Source organism: Tigriopus californicus, chromosome 9 (genome assembly GCF_007210705.1).
Source record: "Tigriopus californicus strain San Diego chromosome 9, Tcal_SD_v2.1, whole genome shotgun sequence".
NCBI lineage: Eukaryota > Metazoa > Arthropoda > Copepoda > Harpacticoida > Harpacticidae > Tigriopus > Tigriopus californicus.
In genome coordinates, this window is record NC_081448.1 from 7,229,009 (window position 1) to 7,250,282 (window position 21,274).

The window sequence follows — 21,274 nt, forward strand, 5'->3', positions numbered from 1 at the left end:
CAAATCTTTGCCCTTGGTTTGGTCTGTTGCATAAAGTTCTCTACTCTAAATATATTTTGGTTTGATGATGAACACCGAGAGGCTCATCACTTTCCCCGGCCTCTTGTCAGTTATCAGCAGGTCCTTGGTTTTGGTTTTGCTTATAACCTCAACACTGTTGACTTCTATTTCCAAAGGGGACAAACATTATCAGACAGAGCAAAGGTAGCCCTGAATTTCTTTTCACTCAATATTTCCCCTAAAGTTCGCCTTAACATGACAAAACCATCGGTTTTAGGTTATTTCAAGGTTAAAATTTGTGAAAAAGGTTTTTTTGCCCCAAAATGACCGAAATAGTTTAAAAGATAATTTAACCTAAAAAATTATCTTTCTTTACTTATGAATTTCCTACTCATGACTTGCGACATTGTTTCAAACCTTCAACAATCATAACCCTATCCAGGGTCCCGATCTCGACTCCTCAAAGCATTACGATACAATACATTTTGAACAATTATGCCTTGATTAAATGCCAATGCTCATTATTGAAAAATGTTGACAAAGTCTTCGGATGTTCCGCGTTAGGACTGCTTGAAGCAAAAAACCCAATTTCTTTAGAGTAGTATGGGGAAAACCATAAAATATTGGTCATCTAAATTTTAGGAAAAGTAACGAGTAACGCCGTACCAAGTTTTTTTTGAGTAATGATTGTGTAACGAATTACTATTTTTGACCAAAGTAATTGTAATTGTAATTCGTTACTTTTGTTGAGGAACGACTAATGCCCTGCCAACAATGCATGGACACACATGATTTGCGAAATCTAATCAGTGTCCAACATTTTTGACCACCTGGCGTTTCTGGCGAGATACCAATTTTAGATCTGTTTTACGGTATCTCCATTTTAACATGATCAATAGGGTCAACAAAGAAAGGCTTGAAAGAAATATTTTGATATAAATTCAAATTTGTCGGGCGAGATGCTCACACCAATATAATTGGCGAAATCTGATTGGGGAAACAAGGTGGGTGATGGCTCGTGAGCCTGTCGCAAGTTGAGACAAGTCAAGAATCTTTTAGCAGAAATGCTGTCAAATTAGTGGCAAAATTATCTTGAACCAAAAGCAAGTCTAAAGCTCGATTCTTGGATATAGTCGTCTCCTCTCCTCTATTCTCACCCGTTTCGTCATGGTGGTCAAAAAGCCTGATCAAGTTTTGAAAAAAACCATCGAATCCATCTTTTCCAGTTGTCTACCTCGCAGAGTCCTAAGGAACAATTTGATCTAGATTGATTTATTGAATTCTGGCTCAGATTAAAGGCTCACATGCCAAATAGTTCCCGAGATTTGTTTGGATATTTCTGTTAGCCTTCAAAAAAGCTTATGAACCACTGTGGCAGTCGTCTCACTGGTGAGACGACAAGGGTAAGCGAATCATCGAAGAATCCAGCTTAAGTGAACAAATTGTTGGAGTTCATGTTCAGAAACTGCAAGTCAGCTAGTCTGTTCGAGATCTGCGTGAGTACTTAAATTTAGTTTTGTGTCGATTCATGGTTCATACCTCAACGACTATCAAAGTGCAAGTAAAGCATTGGGGTACGCGTTTATGTGTATGAATCGTAGAAACCGGTAACCCTTTCAGTTGAACTACTGGGAATGTAATCCTCAGTAGCACTAAACACATACTTATGATTCTATCACAAATTGAAATTGGTGGATCTGATTATAGTGCAATTATTCTAATAGGACAGATGATTAGACTATTCTAGCGCAGTTGACTAACGCGTGACTGAGTTGAACTCGGGTTTATGAGTTCGATCCCAGGTCCGCTCCCACCCTACGCAAACCCTGTTTTCTAGTTGATATTCGCCTCAAATGGCGATCCTTGAACCCAGAATAGGCCCTCAACCACCAAAATATTAAATTCACTGTTTTAACAATCACGTACACACCAATGAGTCGTACTTTTTGCAATAAGTTTTTCTTCTTCTATAATTGAAATTCCGTGCACTTCCCGAGAGTTTGAGCTAAATTTCCTAATCAACAATTCGGACATGAGATGTCTAATGACCATAGAGAAATGTCCTTTCGTCCATGAGTTCATTATTAATCCAGTATTCAATTTCAGGACGGATGACTTGAAAATTGGAACTCTGGTGGGCGAAGATCGCTACGGAAATAAATACTATGAAAATCCGACGTACTTTTATGGTAAGTCGATTTTGTCGAAGAAGATATAAAAGATTTAACGATTGAAGAGTCGAACATTTGCATTGGCTCTGAACAGTACGAAGTCGTGTCCTTCTCACTTGAAAACTTACTTTCTCATGGATCATGGTCATTTCGCACGTTTAAGTCCAGATGTCACGATGCTAATTCTGTACAAGTCGATTCTTCAGCCGCATCTTGAATATGCCTCTCCCATTTGGGCTCCAATTAGTTCAGCAGGTTTGCAAAAGCTCGAGCAGGTCCAAAGATGTTTTACTAGGAACATTGAAGATATGAGAGAGCTCTCATATTGGGAGAGGTTAGAACGGTTGGGATTGTTAGCAGTATCAGAGAAGGTACGAAAGGTATCTGATATTGTACGTTTTCAAAAGCATTCATGAGCTTTGTCCCAACCCAGGATTTAGGGTCAATTGTAGTGACCGTAGAGGCTTAATGTGCGTTTTCAGAGTACTTTCAAGCCCTCGAGAATCCAGGCTAGTTAAAACAATGAAGTCCAACTCTCTTCTTTCTCGGGCTCCTTCATTGTTCAATTTGCTGCCCTCAAATATTCGTAGGCTTATGTAGGGGTTGATCCAGTAGCAAGATTTAAGTCAGACTTGGACAAGTTTTTGACTAAAATTCCGGATCAACCTTATATTCAAGGATTAGCCAGATCAGCCAACTCCAATTCGTTGGTCGATCAAATAATATATATAAATAAAAGTCAAGTAAAATAAATAATCTTCTCGTCTTGAACTACTGGGATTCCAATCCCGGTAGCGGTAAGGAAGTCCGCACAAAAAAAAATGCAACCAATCTAAATCAAGATCCTAGAATAGATGAGTTGCTGGAGCCACGTGACGTATTTTAGATGGATTATTCAGTTGAAAACATCGAATGCGCACAATACAATCCCTGAACAAGCCCTATGTAAATCCTTGCCCATGGCCATCTTTTATCCATGAACTAACTTATTCATGAGCCTCAAAGATGGGCATATGAGAGAAGGCATACCAGGAACCAAATGGAGCCTTATCCATCCATGAGTATGGGCTAGAGGCCAGTCAGTCCCCATTGTATCAAATTGATGAAGATTCGCGGCTCAAAGGAGAAGCCACGAGGGCGCCGCAGAAAGAGAGGTCAATCGTTAGCCCTGCCAATAGCAAGAATGATGATTAATCTCAAGCGCCATAGCGTCATGTCTCCCCTTCCTCACACGACAATTTGAGCTCATGATTGTGCTTAAAGACTCCGGAATTTTTTTAGTACTCAGATTTGTTTTGCTCAGTTATATCGTATGGCTCGGCAACTATTCATTCTCGTAAGAATGACTTCTGAATATCAATCAGGTTTTAGATCAGTTTTTCTTGATCAAAGTAGACTTTTAGTGGGGAAGAAATAATTATTGATATCGATCAGAATTGCCTCCCCTCCCCTCACAAGGTGGTGGATGCTCTTGGTTTTTTGGAACGTTCAGTTAAACATATTTTGGTAATCAGTCGAATAGTCAATCGAAATCCAGAAGTGTGCCTTAAACTGTTCAGATTGAGAGCTTTCCACGAATGGAAAGTCTCCATGAGCTTCAAAAATACTGTCTTTCTCTGATGTAGCCATGTTCCAAGTGCAGTGCTCAAAGATCTAAGACGTCTTCCACGGGATAAGCAATCACGACCATGTAAAAAAGCGTGCTTTAGAAGTCCGAGGAAAGTAAGCTTGGGCCGTGGATTCCCTAACGAGTCCCTTTCTCCTGGAAAAGAACTCATTATTCAAAGTGCTTGTCCCTTTGTAGATGTAAGCACATATCTTCCCTACAGGCCCTTTGACCAAATAATGTAAGTGAGTAGAGGCTAACTCCTTCTTAAATGCATCCTAATTATAGGGTATGCCATAAGACTAATGGCTGCTCGAGTTTTTTTGGTTTGAGGTTAAGAAAAATTTCCACCATTGCCATTTCCAAAATCTCAACCGCAGTCATCCTAAAAATAATCAAACAGTTGGCTTGCACAGATTCAGCACATTGCTCGCTCCAGAGTTCGCGAAAACTGGGTTAAGAAAATATTCTTATTGAAAGTGCTCGGCTTGAGTTTCCAATTATTGCTTATTGATCTGACGACTCGAGCACTCCCTAAAGTGCATATTGAGTACAGTCATGATTGAACATAGAGAGTAAACTAGAAGAAAAACGAGAAAAAAAGGAACCACCACAAAACCCACTATTAGTCTTGGTTCTAAAGCGATTGGCATTTCTTTTACTCCTCCTTTGATAACCTGAAAATGCATCAACGAGTTGGCCTACAGCTTGGAAATGTAACCGCTTTTCTAGAGACATCAAGCCAGTATTGTTGGGGATGAAGTATGGACTTAAGGATGTCTACTTGCTTTGGAACAAAGACGAGTCTTTCTTATTAATGAGCTACCCAAAGTCTGTATCAGATGTTGATGTTCCTTTGTGCCCCACCATTGTCGTACAAATGAGACCCATGGAGTCATGCTTTGGGCCCAGACCAGAGAGCTTTCCATGTTCCACGTGCTTGAGCCTCTTTTACGTCTTTGCCGTTTTAAATTTGGCTGCTCTCTCTTGGCTCTATTCCGCCCTGTCAGACATTTTAAAGCCTTTCTGCTATAGCGATCTCAACTTTCCAAGGTGGAACCTGTCGGGTTTCTTGGTTGCTACTATTACTCATACTGTTGCTGGGTTCGTGCTTTTAAGCTTATGGGAAGAATTCAGTCAATCCTTTATTCCTAGACGACCTGAGCTCATCCTTCTCTAAGATGTGGAAAGTTCACTTGCCACGAGGTTTAGACCTCTAGAAGCAACCTTCTGATAAAGAAGAGATTATAGAAGATGGCTTCTACCTCATCCAATATTTCAGTTCAAAAAGATTTTCTTTAGCCGTAAAAATGATGAATTTATTAGGAGATTTTCGAGTCAATTTAAAAGACATGGGGGGTTTAGCCTCTTAGACATGCCCAAAGGATTTCCTGCAACAAATTCCTTGCTCAAAATGAATTTCTTTGCCTCAAATCTTTGATGATACATTATCAGTAACATCTTCAGTTCTAAAGATTGAGGAACCCATGTCTTTCTAGCAATTCAGGCTTTTCTCATTTTTTCTACATTTATTTAACCGGCTGTTTGTAGCATAAGGCTAATCTGCAACTGCATTACCCGACATACTAGGTAGGCAATTTAAATCTGCCGCCACTTTGACGCTCCATCCATTACTCGTGATTGGTTCGGCATTCGTAAAAATAGTAATTTGATGGAAGTAAGCTATACCCCTTGTGAGTTTAAATATAAAAAAATGACGCCTCCACCTCAATTCTCCTTCACAGAACCATACAAAAACATCCAGCCTCAATTTGAAGCCAGACTGAAAAGGAAAGTGTCAAGATTCCTGAACTTTTGAATATGACCCCAGGATAATCAGGCGCATGAGAAAAAAGCTTTGGTCGAGTTTAATTACAGTAAAACCCCGTCATAGTGAAATTTCTGAGATCCAGAAATATTTTCTCTTTGACGGGGTTTTCATTATAACGAGATTCCACTTTTTGAGGTAGAAAAAGGTGCACAAGTGTTAAAATAAGACTGGATATTGTCAAGCCACTTTGTTTTAATTAGCAACATAATGCATTTTTGTTCTTGAGTTTCTGCACAAATAATACATATCCCATTTTGTCAAGGAGAGGACAGGACAACTATTTCTGAACGTTCTAGAAAAAAACAAGAGCATGCAACATCTTGTGAGGGGTGGGGAGACAATTGTGATCGATATAAATCATTATTTCTTCCCCTCGAATGGTCTTGCAATATATACGGACGATCCCACAGAATGGACCTTAATTTGCCTGCCAGCATCACCTTCATAGTCATGAAGATTGAATAAGTAAAAAAAAGTCGTAAAATAACATTTCGAGTCGAAGCTCTTACTCATCTTTCTTGTTTCTGTAGTGTCTAGCAAAAGTAAACATATCGTGAAAAATAACTCAAAACCCTAGTCTCTATTTTAGTAAACCAGACTGTATGTGAATGATTGAGTTCATGTTTAAGACGATAGATAATGCTGAAAAAGGAGATGATCAGCATATAACTACTACACTGTGTTTCATATTTTTATAGTCCTCAATTTTTGCGTGAGATTTGTCTTTGAAGCATATCTTTTTTATTACTCGTCAGTCACATTAGCAATCATTGCTCTGGAAATGACATTTACCTTGCCAAACGTTTTCTTTCCCCTCGGAACAGTTCTCGAGTCGGTCCAAGCGTAGTGGGGATCAATAATCACCAACCTCCTTTCTTTTTCTTCCTCCAAGAACTCTTCATCTGATATACCAAAGAGACTACTACCACAATGCGTGATGTTATCTGGAATCTATTTCTTCCCTACATTTAGACCCAGTGCGTGTGTATGGACGATTCAATCATTTTACTTTTTGACTTGTTACCCGTCTCGTACTGAGATTCGTCTGCGTGTACAACATTTTGGGCTTTGGACTTTTCCTGCTACTAGATAAAGACCTTGAACCAAGACAAGGGTGTCTTCGTGCTTCATTTGAATGTGGATGATCCACGTACATGTAGGGCTTTCAAGAGGCGGTAGATGAATCACGTTCTATACCAAACGTGTGGCCAAGCATCATTATGGCAGGCTTAGTGAGAGAGGAGCTTTTCCCAGCTTCCATTTAAGCAATGATAATTTGTCATTGAAAGTGTGAGAAGTTAGACGGCAAAAAACGTTCCATCCTCTATCCACGAATATCCATGCAGTGACTTGCTGGCTAAATGGTTTCAAGTTCAGGACCAAAGAAGCATCTTGAGACCCCCATTCATCTCTGTCCAACCTGTAGTCTCATTAAACGTTCGATAGGCAAACTTGTCCGAGCTCTGCTTGAAGAAAGTTGACGCTTCTATTTTTGACTCTGTTCAAGAGGAAGAACAGCTATGATCGTTCGAAGGCCCATGTTTCGCATACTACTCAATTGTAGAACGACCACTATACGTTGAGGAGGGAAAACCACCATCCAAACAAATAAGGGCTTGTCAGTAAACAGTAGCAGCCGAGAAGCTACCAAACTTTCCCTGTCGTAGGTGCCATTGAATAACCTTCGTTTGCCCGGCTGCGAGGACATGGTTTTTAGAGAGCCCGCCGACAAGATCCTTGGTTACGTTGCCTCTGTTCTTGTCTCGACTTTTCCAAAGACATGGCCCCCTCACTGTCCGTCGGTTGTCTTGCCGACCGTTTGGCGCGGACGTTCTCACATCCTTGCTCGTTTTTAGTCCTTCTCGTCCAAGCAGGCCTGAATAGGAGGCAGTTCCACTGAGATCGGTCGCTAGGCCTAGGGATAGGTAGCGTGCTTCCCAAGTCCACAAATGGCGTCCCCTTCCTGCAATCAATGGAGAACACCGTAAAGCTCGCTGTGTGTTCCACAATAGGCCCCCAGTTCGCTTCAAGATTGTGCGACGTCTCGAGAACATTTCGTCGGCATTTCTCGTCCGACCAAGTGGAGGGTGAATGAAGCGGGTCCACTTCTGTATGCGTGGATGGGCAGGCCCGAAAGTGCTCAGCATCATCAGTCGTTTGGGCGCCAAAGGAAACTCGATTTAGAACTGCCTTGATATCAAGGACGAAAAAAAATAGTTATTATCTTTGGTTCCGGAACTCAAGCCTTGAGTTAACGTTCCTGTGGTCTTCCCACCAAATCAACCAAGCAGTGTTATTGAACCGTTTCCATCCCCTGAAACAATTGGCAAAGACTGAAAAGAGAAGCAGAGTTCATTTATGAGTCTGCTGAAACACCACGCCCAACGTCTAATCCTTGTCGCATGGTTTGCGAATTATAAAGTGCTTTTTTTCATTGCTTTGTTTCACAAAATCTTGGCCATTCATCCAAATCCGTGTACATACGTATATGCAAGTGGAAGAGACGAGCTCCTTAGTGTTGTTTCGATTGAGTGACGAGCCTGTAAGCAAGGACGTCCAATTATCTTTGGGCCATTCTGCCAGCAGACAAAACACTCTCCACGGCGGACTCCCTCAAGAACCGACTTGGTGCTTCTGTTGTACCTTCTCCAGTCCATGTAGGATTGCTTTTGACATTGGACTGCGTGAGAAAAAAGTAGGAGAAGCCTTATCATCCTATTGTTCTCGCCTCTTTGCTCATTCTCCCACTCTTTACTCTGGTTCTAGCGCCCAGCTTCCTCGTTTACATTACGAATTAGAGTAATTACTAAAGCTCTGCCCTCTTCGGGCGTCCCTTTTACTCCATCACATCTCATCTTCATTTAGTCTCAACTTGGGGCTCACTCACTCATTGGCACCTTCGAAGTACAGTGGGTGCTTGTGAGGTCTCCTTCTGATTGCCACAAGCAGAAAGTGTTCTATTCAAAATGACTTCCGTTCTACGAACTTGTCACCTTCTTCCGGCGAAGAAAAATATTCACGTGGATGAAGATAAAGAAAGTGATCCGGATCACAATCACTCAGTCTCCTTCGCCACGTATACCCAGAATATTACACCTATTTCTGCAACGGAAGATGATGCTTCCCGAGCTGATGAAGCCGATTTCAAACACACTTTGCATCAAAGCAGATCTGCCCCAACTAGTCCTAAGAAGTCTCCCACCAAAGGGGACAAAAACGCTCTTCTGGAAGACTTTAAACCCAACCAAATTCAGGCGTTGGAAGGAACCAGCGCTAACTTAAAGGCCAAAAACAAAAAGGACAAAAAGGACAAGAAAGCCGAATTGGCTGCCAAGAGAAAGGCTCAAAAACCAGCCAAAGTAACGGGTTGTGGTGCCATTTTTACTCCCCAGGGAGCGGATAGTAACATTATTCGCTCTGGACATCAGGAATTCAATACCCTGTACGCTTCCAATGATGTTGTGACTGGTCCATTGATGGTCAATGTACTGAACGCTCCAAATAACTCGACGGTCCAATGTGGATGTGAAAACGTCAATTGCCCATTTTGTAACCTCATGTTAAGCATTGAGAAAACCGACCCCTCGGTTTTGCAATGAGCCATATGCTCTGAGTACAAATCAAATACAACAAATGCATCGGTGGTTTTCGTTAGGAAGCATGCATGATATGTTCACTTCCATTTGGAATGTCGATGTTAGTTCATGTTCTAGAATTCGATTTGCATTTGTCTCTCTTTTCTAAATTCGCCCCTCGTTTTCCCAATGCTCGTTCTTGTTCAAATAGATGTGTCCCCTCAGGCTATGATGCCAAGACGGATTTTGACAAATTTTCAAGGCCCCTCCGTGTTCTATAGACAAATGGATCTTTTCCGATCTTTTTAGCTCGTGCGCGATATAAAAAACTGGGCTTTTCTGCCTGAAACTTCATCCCTTTGGAAGAGCAAAGAATGACCGCCAAAAACTCACTTTATCACGAAAGAAAAAAAACCGACAAATATGATACTATCACCTTCGTAACACACTATTTATAGTCATGATTAAAAAAATGTCTTTGGTCTTCTTCTCAACCTCTCTTTCTTAAGTGGCTTTTGGATCAAGTTGGCTTTCCAAATGTTTGTTTGGTTGTTTTTGACCAAAAAGCAGGAGAGTGCACACAATTCCGAAACATGCAGAGGGCAAGGAGCTATCAAGTTCAAATGGTTGTGTGATTTAATTGTCACGAAAAGCTTATAGCATCCGAAGCCAAACTACTTCGTTAAGATCAAGAGCCCCCTTACCAGGTTACAAAGAGCTAGACTTTGTTGAAGCCCGTGCTGCTCGCAGTATTACCCGCAGTACATACTCGTACTTCACTTGTTATCATCCTCTTTGTTACAGTCCATGCGCATGTGCATTAGATCATAACAGTATTTCAGAGATGTAAACTGTACATTGGAATGCCTGTTCTGCAATACATCCACCAACCCCTTTTGATTGACCTTCTTGCTTTGAACATCCTTTAGAGCCTTAATTTGCGTTTGGATAACAATAGGAAGGAGCGCGAGTATGGACTATTTAAATGTTGTCGTGTTATCTTGTTTACGAACAATCAGACAGCATATTCGAAAATACCTATTGCGTCCTGTTGGCACAAGTGAATCAATAAGAAATGGAAATAAATGAGCCCAACGAGCAAACATTTCATCATCAACAGAATCGATATCAATGTGTACGTACATGTAATTAATTTGCCTTGCCTCTAAAAGGAATTTCAACGTTTGAAATAGCTTCAAGTTCAGGCCCAAGGAGAAACTGATGGTATGACCTTACTTTCATCTTTTTTTGGTGACTATTAATTGAAGCGACTCGAAATTGAAAATAGCTGAATATCGTAGAGAGAAGTAATAATGCAACCTTGTTGATTCTAATGTTGATTCACACCACGAAATGCTACGGATCCAAGTTGATCCTCATAAGAACAGGCCGCCTTCTGACTGCCGGTTTGTTTTCTCCTCTTTCTAGCCTATGTAGTGTAATTAAAGAAAGATGGGACTTGTTTAAAGAACAATTTCTGCCAGGCCATTCATTTCCGTATGAAAGTGACCTGCTGTACGGCCAAGGCGGATGGAAAGATGGGACTTGTTTAAAGAACAATTTCTGCCAGGCCATTCATTTCCGTATGAAAGTGACGTCCAATTACGTACAAAGGCTGCGAAATTGAGCCTGTTTTCTCTTTCCGCTGCGAAGATCCAGTACAGCCTGGTCCACTTGAATCGAGATTAGTGTTTTGGGTTGTAGCTCACGATACCTTTGCTTCTGCGGGACACTACAGAAGCAAGAAAATTGAGCAAGTGTGACTATTGACCTTTCATGACATTTTTACGTATCTTCCTATGGCCTTTACTACAACCTTAAACATCGTGTTCATGAAGGTCATGCTGGCAGTCGCTTCTAATTTGGAAATTGAGGTCCGCTTTGTGGAATCTTTTTCCTTAAAGGACGTTGACAAACAGCTGACCACGGTTTGTGCTCGACTTTCTTCTGCTTAAATGAAACAGTTGATGTTTAACTAACTAAACCCTTAAAGTTAGTTGTTGACCATATCTAATCATGGTCAAAGTATTCCTGAAATAAATAGATCTATCGATCTAATTTTGATCAAAATTGGGTGGATCATTTCAACAACGATAAAGTATAGGAGAGGTCTCTAGGGTGTGGTTTATCTTGGGTCAAAGTTGAATTTTCCCCGATTGTTAATTTAAACTCTTTTCTATGTGAAGAAGAAGAAAGACTAGGAGCTCACGGCCAAACGATGGTAATTTTCTCCGATGTACCCTCTACTACCGGGTCGTCGGAAATGATTTCCTGACAGCTTTGTGGCTTAATATCTAGAGTTCTAGAGTAGATTAGATGGGTTCATTGGATTCTTACGGAAAGCAGTGACAATTCTAAGTACTTTCTTGATCTTTCCTTTAAATGCGTCTGTTTTCACCACGGAGTCAAGGTGAGAAAAACTCTCTGCTGTCTTTGACGCGCACCTAGAAGATCATAGAGCATCTCAAGTTCGACCCCAAGGCCATCTACCACGTCAAAAAGCGCAAAGATGCCGGTCAGGACCTTAAGCGTCGCAATGAAAATGGAAGAAAATAAAATAAGTGGAGGCCGCAACTGCCAATCCAAATTCCACAATCACGTCCATTGCAGAGAATCTGAGGGTGGCAAGGTCGACGATGTCCCACCGGCTCAAGCAACTAAGTGGCAAACCTCTTCGGGGAGTTGAAAGGCCTGATGAGAGGAAACTTTAATTTTGATGCCTAACATCCTGGCCGGTCTCCTTGAGCTTTTTGACGTCGTTGGGGTGGCACTTGAGGGGCTCTGTGATCTCCTTGGTGCACGTCGAGGAGAGCAGAGAGTCCTTCTCGTCTTGACTCCGCTGTGAAAACGGACGCATTTAAGAGAAAGTGGAACTCGAGATATTAAGCCACAAAGCAGTCAGAAAATCATTTTCGACAAGCCGGTACATGTTATATCTGTGCCAAGCCCATGATGGCTGTGCATACGTATATGGGTATATGATGTGGTAAACTTGCTTTCACAGCAAGGAAAGACCACTTTAAAAATCAACATGAGTCTCGTTCTTTGAGGCAAATCCTTGAGAACATTTACGATCCGTCAGGATGAGGACTAGGGGTTTCAATGGCAAGTGTCATGGAGGGTACCATTTCCACCGGAAAATGATGACTGGGTGGAACCATCCAACGGAGCAATGATCCAAATCACTCAATCAATTGCCGACAATTCTGGTGAATACCGCCACGGTGAAGACCGATCCCGGTGAACTCCATAAGGTCAAGGATATTGTGATAACGGGGAACTCCCTCTAAAAGAGTTCCACCACATTAAAATCAACATCAAAATTCACCTTTGTCAGAATGTCCCCGATCCCCGTTTGCGGAATTCTCCCTTTGAGAGAATTTGCTATGGTGGAGAATCATCGGCTGAAAGCCATTGGTAGATATCGCAGACAGCCTTATAAATTTGAGGTTGCGTGACCGAAACAATTTTCCTTTGCTTTACACAAAATCTTACTAAAGTTCAGTTGGTTAACTTATTAAAGCGAACTAATTTCTCGGCCAAAAGGCTCAAAAATCCGACTCCTCGATTATTTAAATGCAACAAATTTATAATAATCGCATTACGTCATTAAGTTTCAATATCAATGTTCTTTTACGAAATATGTTGAGAAGAAGAAGTCTGCTTTGGATTTTTTTTTGTGGTGGACTTCCCGAACAGTTCAAGATAAAGAAATTATACTTCTGATTTAGCTCTATGTTGATATAATACAGGATCCACCAACGAATTAGAGTTGGTGGTTCTGCCTAGCGCTTGAACGTATGGTTGATCAGGATTTTTAGTCGAAAGTCTGTCCAAGTCTGACTTGAAAGATGCTACCGGATCAACCACGCCTACGTATTCCCTACGAATATTAGAGAGCACCTCCAAGCCCTCGAGAATCCATGCTAGTTCGAACAATGAAGTCCAACTCTCAAAGCAACCTTTGTGACATGATTTGTGAGTAATATGAATACCATATGCGCTCATTCAACAACCTTGCTAAAAAGAAAGTAGAGTTGAAAATGGTTGAGGCTTGCGTGTATTTCCAGAAGATGTCCAGTCTTTTCCAGTCAAACTTCTTCTGTGCATGTCAAGTCCTCACAAAGGCGGTCATCGTGACATTTTTGGATGTAAGAATGAACTGAAACTTTTTCTTCCTATTGTTTTTCCACCTTTCCAATGCCTGAATAAATTTTACCACTTTGAGCCCCGTTAAGCATAAGCAACACGTTGTCCTCGCACTATTCAGATACTTAATTTGCTTGTGTCTTACCCAAAAACTTTTCGTGTCTAAACTGAGATGAAAGATTTTTTGCATGGGTGGATAAATATTTCGTATTACTAACCTAAGGCTTGAGCTCAGTTTTTGACTAAATAAAAAATGCATGTCACAAAACTGATTATATTAAGGCTTTACATATGGAGTTTTTATTCAAAATTGAAAGAGCCGTCAATTATTCAAATTTGCTCCAGAGACTACCTTAACTGCATTGCTTCATCTGCTTGTATCAGTTGCAAGACGAGCAAATATGAAACTTGACGAGATGAGATGTACCCCCAAAAAGCGACCGAATGCCCCAGACTGCTTGGGTTTGGAGGTCGCCTTGAATCAATGACAATTGTCGACAAAAAGTATCAGCGCCAAGTTGCCTAAAGGCATAATTAGCAAGATCAGTCATTTATATGCAGAGTGAAGTCCAAGCGAATTTGAGCGCCAACTAATTTTTTTGGTCGAACGTTGGAATATTCAACCTCATCCTATGAGGCGGAAAGACTCAAGTAAAGGGAAACGCATTCAATCAAAAGACGAATTCAACAATCCAATATAAGTTTGGCAGGGCCCAGGAATCGGTGTAGGAATGCAGCTCAAGACGAGAAACTTAATTATTTTACTTAAACCTGACCTCCTTGATGAGCAGAAAATGGTAGGTCGTGCTTGGGAGTGAACCCGAGTGGAGATGAGAGATTTTTTAATTACTTTTTTGTACCAAACTTACCCAGTCTTTTAGGAGAGGTAAAATAGAAGAAAAAGTATTGCAACTGCGATCTTCCGTTGGCGTTCATTTTTTGGGGTATTCACATACATAAGTTAGAATACAGTCCACGCGGAACACTTGCAAAACGCAATTTATGCCTCTACGAATTGTCCCTAAAACCTGGGTTGGGACAAAGCTCATGGCTAGCCCTTGAATATAGGGTTGATCGGGAATTTGGATCAAAAGATTGTCCAAATCTAGCTTAAATCCTGTTACAGGATCAACACCAACATACTCCTTACGAAAATTTGAGGGGAGCAAATCAAATTGAACAATGAAGGAGCCCGGGAAAGAAGAGAGGAGGATTTCATCGTTCTTACTAAGGGCTCGAAAGTGCTCTCAAAACGTACCTTAAGCCCTTATGGTCTACGTAGGTTAGACAGAACGTCTAAATATTAACTTAATTCGAGTTGGACTCGAGCCCATTGTTTCTTCATCTAGCTTGTAACACTTTTAAAAGAAGCTATACCCAGACCAAATTTACATTGGAAACGAGAGAGTTCAGACAACACTTTTGCCCTTGAAGTTGGCCAACGTTGGCGACGGTAAGAAGTTATTTGTGTATTTCACATCTTGATATGACCACTTTGCTGCCCGTTTGATTCACATGCTTACGATAATTGTAACCAATCCAGAATCTCCATGTATGATTTAGCAAGGAGTCAAGCGTTCAAATGAACAATTGGGGCTACCCCTGATCAAGGACGACGTCATCACTGGACAGAGACTGTAGGGTGGGGGAAACGTAACTTTAATCCAGATTAACCGAACGCATTTTCCTTCACGCAAGTTGGACTATGGGGACGTTTAGGCGAGCTCTAGCAGGTTCGTTTGTTTGCTGGTACCAGTGTCAGTGATGCAAGTTTGGGGCTTCAAACACGTTTTTGAGAGGCTGACCCTTATTTAAATTGCTATATGGGGAAAGGTCAGCTTCGTTAAAACCAGCTTGAAACGCCAATTTTGCATCACTGGCATTGGCAGGCAAGTTTGTTTGCTGGTACCAGCACTTGCCTAAATGTCCGAATAGTTAGCTCAGAAAGTTTTTCGCCAATTTTGACCTCAATCGAGCGTCTGCGTCAAAAGCAATGAGGTTCTGAAACTCAGTACGACGTGGGCAGAAAATGACTTGCTTAGCACCACCTTGGTAAGATCTTACCATCGTGGTGCTATCTCATTCAATTAGCGCCCTCCCTGGTCCGAGTTTGAAATGCTCATAACTAGAGTCAGACCAAAAATGTTTTTACATAAAAATATTTTTCACATATTTTTGGGATTTTGGGGTCCAAAAATAAGATTGGTGTCCATTTTCATTTTTTTGGCTTTTTTTCTTTTATTCTTGTGATGATACGTAACAAAGAGAAAGATGCCTACTGAGAATAAGGACTTTATTCAGTTGTGAATCAAATAGGACATAAATCTAATCATTAAGTGAACGAAAGTGCCCTAAGCAATAGCACTAGACTCTCAAAAAGAATCAATTGTATACTGTACCATAACATCGGAATCACTCAAAACGAGTCCTAAGGTCAAGCATTGTAATAAAGACGATTTAATTTCTTGTCAATAAAATACAGAAGATCAACAAATCACCCAGTATATGTGATATAATACGATCACAGCCTCAGTTTTTTTTTTTACCATGTTGCGCCCAAGCGCCATCTTTTGGATATGTAGTGATGTATCAAACGTGAAAATGTTACCACTTTTTCACCCATTATTGAACTTTTGTTTCAAAAAGAGCTTAAAATTTCATTATTTCAAATCGTTCCTAGCACTATTCTTTGGTTTCTTTGTATAACAGGTGTGCTAATAACAACACTTCAAATTAACTTATACCACAGCCAAACCCTTGACACATCACTTCATAAGTCAAAAGGGGGTGCTGGAGAGCAAAGGGGTAAACAACAATATCCGTGAGCTTATACATGGACTTCTAGAAATATGGCGTGCTTCCCGGCAAATCGGCCTGCTCTTGGTCATAGCCACTCTGAGCCATTTTTCGAATTAAAGTAATAAAATAAGAAATGTGGATCTCTTCAATTAACGGTAGGTCAATTTTATATCGTTGACATGCAAAGTCGATCGTGGCTTATCCTAATGTTTTCCTAGAATTTGGCAACAGAAAAAGGCAATAAACAGGACTAACAATGACCTTCTGGCCATGGCAGCAACGTTTTTCCAATTCACCGCCTTCTTTTCTTCATTCCCAACATTATTTATTTTCTTTTTTTTATTCTCAACTTTTCGCACTTGATATTTTTTGTATTCTTTCAACTTTTTCTCATTTTCCCAACCAACAAAAAAGTTCGGCCAAAATGGCAACTGCTTTTTTTTCCAAGGTTTATTAAACAGGAGCCAGCATGGACATGGCAAGAATGTACTTCTTAGGTATAGCTTGTGGTGCTTGAAGATATTTTGATGTAATATTCAATTTCATACATGTGTTGCTTGATATTGAAGGCAAAAATAGCCCCCCCGTCCCTCGAATGTGTTGTTGCCTATTTTTTGGAAAGTATATTCGCAAATTTTTGTACAAATTTGTTAAACTTTTATACAAATTTGTTGTCAATAAAGACCATATTTATCTGCAAATTATGGTCGGCCCTAGTTTTTATGCTAGGAAAAATAAGTAGGACAAAAACAACCGACACGTTTTTGGTTAACATAAAATCAACGTGTTTGGGTTGTTTTAAGCAACATAAAAAATGACATATTTAGACCAAAAATCCAACATATTTTGTCGGAGCCTACTCATAACATTAGACACAGACGTTTGATTGAGATCAAGACTGACCATTGCTTTCTGAGGCTATAATTGAGTCAACTCACGTAAAGAGAACTGCATTAGATTGATTGGAATTGGAATTACTCATTTTCTCCCACCCTTGTCGCTGTCCAGTGGTGAAGTCTTCCATGCCCTGATATATCAACTTTTTTTGCAGCAAATCCAGTTAACAGGTACATTTTCATTGCCAAAGAATCACTCTTCATCAGAGCAACCAATCTTTTTTCTTGTCAGGGCCAATCAATCTAAAATGTCAATTGATCATTTCTATTGACCAATTCTCTATTTGTGATGGAGACTTAAGAGTTTTAATTGTTCCTATTTATCTGCCAAAGTTCCAGGAACAATCAGCTCGAAAAACAATCAGACTGAAAGATAATATTCCAAACAACGAAAAGTGAGACGGAACTCTATCGAAATTTAAATCCAAACCTTCTTTCTTCTAAGCACGCATGGAAGTACAAGTAGTTCGTACTAGAGCTGTGCATCGGATCCGATCGGATCCGGATTTGGATCGGATTGACCAATTGACCAACAATTTTCGGATTCGGATTCAAATTGGGGAATGGAAAAGGCGGATTGGGTTCGAATCCAATCCAAGTCTAAAATTGCAAGATAAACTAAATGAATGTATATTTGTTTTGAGAATCAAAGAACATCAAACTTAAAATGTGTGAATGGACCTACTATCTTAAAAGATATCACAATTGTGTGGCAATCCCACACAAATAAAGAAACCCCAAGTTTCAGAAAATAAGAAAAGAATCAAAGTGTTTGCTGGCCGTACAGTCAGTATTTGGAAAAAGGAAATTAGAATACCTCAGCATATCAAGCTTGTGCGTAAATTAACATTTTTTTGCACCATTGTGATAACAGACTTATATCTTATATTCAAGGGTAAGCCAGATCAGCCACCTCTAATCTGTTGGTTGATCAAATAAAGTTAAGTAAAATAAATAAATATCTCGCTTTGAACTGCTGGGATTCCAATCCCAGTAGCGGTAAGGAAGTCCGCAAAGAAACATATAAGTGTTACAATAAATGACATTATTGCAACAGGAAAATTATATTTTGACTAAAGCAATTCCACTCAATCTCATCATTTTAAAACATTTAAGTGGCAAAAAAGTACATTTAGTTAAAGTTAAATGTGTTCTTTTAAAGTCAATTGCGTGAACAAATCATATTTGGATCATATTTTGCCAAAAATGTCGGATTCGGATTCGATCGGATTGGGCAGAGCTCTCGGATTTGGAGACCCTGTCGGATCCCATGCACAGCCCTGGTTCGTACCCTGTACGACGGGGAGAGTTCCCTCTCACCGTCCCATTAAGCATTGATTTCTAGACAACTGGATGTCGGACGACCGACTACTCGGCAGGTAAAACAGTACAATGGATGGTCTCGGTCGTCCGACATCCAGTGTCTGGAAAGCTATATTCATTGAGTTCCCTATATTCTATGTACTCGAACTTTGCCATTTCCAATTACTTTCCAAATGGAATAGGTTACAAATGCTTTGTAATTAATCACGATTACTTTGTTTTCAAATGCAGTTACAGTCTAGTAGCAATTTTTTACTCTCATACAAATTGTCAGCCAGCTATTTACCAATGAGTTGAAAACCTTTATTTAAGACGTGTTTCCCATTTTTACTTGTAATTGCGTAATCTCATAATATTAACCGATTTTTTTACGAGCTTTGGTTGAATTGTAGAGATGACACGATTCTTATAAAAAACGATCGTGACATGTGGATAACCACCTTCCGTTTGGAAACCTGAGTATTTAACGAGCTTGAGCAATACTTTACGCATACCTAATCGAAAGCGATTAAATGTTAGACCAAGCGCTTATGATTGTACCTGACCATTTCTCGTTATGGTTTGCTTTTAATCTATCAGACATGACATTTCTTACATTGAATGACATTCTTTGTATCGGTTACAAATTCGTAAAAATCTTAGCTTAAAAAAAAAACTGGATAGTTTTTCTGACTCTAACATGATTGGATTCCCGTGGGAATTATTAGCTCAGGTTTGGGAGAGACTATAAAAGCCAGTTGACAGTCCTCATTGAAGACTAATTTAGTTTTAATATGCCAAGGAAAAGTTTTTCTGTCGTTTTCGGGGAAATTTGGTAAAACTAAAGTTGCTCAATATGGTCTTGCACGCCCATTTCGTGTCATGTCTTTGTTCAAGCTCATCCAAACGATTTTCAATTGTTCTACTTTTAAGTTTGGTAGCAGAACATTGCCAACAAGTCCAAATCCGGCAATATCTTACGTTTGTCAACATTAGAAATGATTTTTCAGTACGCTCGACCTTACAAAAATTCAAGTGAAATGAATAATCTTCTCGTCTTGAACTGCTTGGATTCCAATCCCGGTGGCGGTAAGGAAGTCCGCAAAAAGAAAAAAAAATCAGAATAACATGGAAATAAAGTTCAAGCGATGATCGATGTCTTTCTCACCTTGAGAAGGTGTAGCGAATGAATAACTTGATTCTGAGAAGGCGTTTGCTCGGTTTAGCATTTCTTGAAAACCGTCTCTCTTCAGTTGTTCTCCCAGAGTTGAAATGGGGCCTTTCGGCGGCTATTCACATTTTCCCTTGAACTTGAAGAGCGATAGCATTAGTAGCAAAGGCAGTTCCTCCGTTCCAAGAAGACGTTGCCGTGCTTTGCTCCCTGATGGAAAGAATCCGATAACACCTGTTCCATATCTCAAAGTTCGAAATACCCAAAATGCTTCAGGCAATTTTAGTCTTGATGGTTCTCGTGCGTGAAGGTTAGTCAAAGGCATGGATTTATTTTGCTGATATGCAAAGATGCCTATCCAGAGAGAGAGGTAGTAACATTTTCCCTCCTTCCAATCGCGATCAAAAAGGCTAGATCAAAGACAGAAAGACCAAAAGGTCGTCGTCAGTTTACCATTGCTGTGTGGTGGAAGTGACAGTGAGTAGAGAGCAAGCAAGGAAAGCAAACGTGATCAATCGATAGGTTAGTTGGTCACGAAAAAGGTGTCAGCCGTGGTGGGCTTCTTGTACTTATGTGCCGTATTTTGCAAGTGTTTTAGACAAGGCAAAGACCGATTGACCATCGTTCGAGTTTGAGTCACGAACATGAAGTCACTCCTGACTTGAGATTAATTTGAGATCAAAGAAAGAACACTCCCTTCCATATTTCTGAGAATGACAGAGCAGGATGAAATCCCCCCTTGTGTTCTTCGGAATCTGATATCTTCTCTCAAATGAGAACCTGGGTTAATTGCTTCTTGCCCAAGGCTGAATGCGTTTTTTGGCCAAAAGGAACAAGTTTCACCCGTTTTCAATTTTACGTTTTTCTGAAAACAACAGCACTTTGATCTTGCACTTGGCAAACTTAAACAAAATTGTTGGGTCAAAAACAACTTTTTCGTTTGAACTGGCAAAGAAATAATCAAACCAGACTCGACCTAAGACTCGAGTGATGACAGGAGAAGTGATCTCGTTTTTGTGTAAAGATTCTCCAAGTCTATCTTTTGGGGGGGTTGGCTCTATCAATAACTCCAAAAGGATTCTTTGTATGAAAATTCCAAGACAAATCCCACACCCGTTCAGTGAGCGAATCATTTTAAGAAGAGCATTGGATTCGCTAATAATGGATTGGAAACCTCGAAATAGTGATGTAAAGAAACAACTGGAGTATAAAATGCAGCCGTATTTTTTTCCCGTCAAAGGCATTTTCAAATGGTGTGGTTGTTCCCTTTCATTCCTCCGCTGCTGGCGTGCTCTTTCATCTTCATAATGATGCTAACTTTGCTAGAAGTACAAACATGTAGATTCATACACTTTTTGTTTTGTTTTTTCTTAACTAGAATTTGCAAGGCACTTGAAAAGAGACCGCATCAACAAATCATTTTGTTTAGCTCTGATGTATTTAAAATCGTTGAAAATGTATGAAGGCAAAAACGATACGCCATTTTTTTCAAAGGAGCTAGGTAGGAGTTGGTAGGTATTTGCCCGTTTCCCCTTTAACTTCGTTCATAGTCAAAACTCTCGGAATGAACCCCGAGGCCTGAGGCCTTGCCCGATACAACGAGCGCTAATCTTCTCAGGATCAGCCCTTGATGAGACCTTTGTTTGTCGACCGAGTGAGTATTAAACTATCACGAATATGCTTCTATTGGCTTTCCAAGCCAATAAATCGCCCTTTGGAACACACAGCTTCTATGTAGTCTGCCACAATGGTACGTGAATCTGCTCTTTGCCAA

General features: G+C 40.2%; 2 protein-coding genes across 2 annotated transcripts in view; both read left to right on the forward strand.

Annotated features, from left to right (window-relative positions):
• The window catches only part of LOC131886112 (probable NADH dehydrogenase [ubiquinone] 1 alpha subcomplex subunit 12), a 78,336-nt gene that overhangs the window by 4,866 nt on the left and 52,196 nt on the right, over positions 1 to 21,274 (forward strand). Inside the window, exon 2 of the mRNA XM_059234353.1 lies at positions 2,107 to 2,189. Within this exon, the coding sequence (XP_059090336.1) occupies positions 2,107 to 2,189 (83 nt within the window). The remainder of the gene's footprint in view (positions 1 to 2,106; positions 2,190 to 21,274) is intronic.
• LOC131886110 (uncharacterized) lies at positions 7,394 to 10,293 on the forward strand. Its single transcript, XM_059234349.1, has one exon. It carries the CDS (start codon positions 8,575 to 8,577, stop codon positions 9,205 to 9,207), a length of 633 nt encoding a protein of 210 aa, XP_059090332.1. The 5' UTR covers positions 7,394 to 8,574; the 3' UTR covers positions 9,208 to 10,293.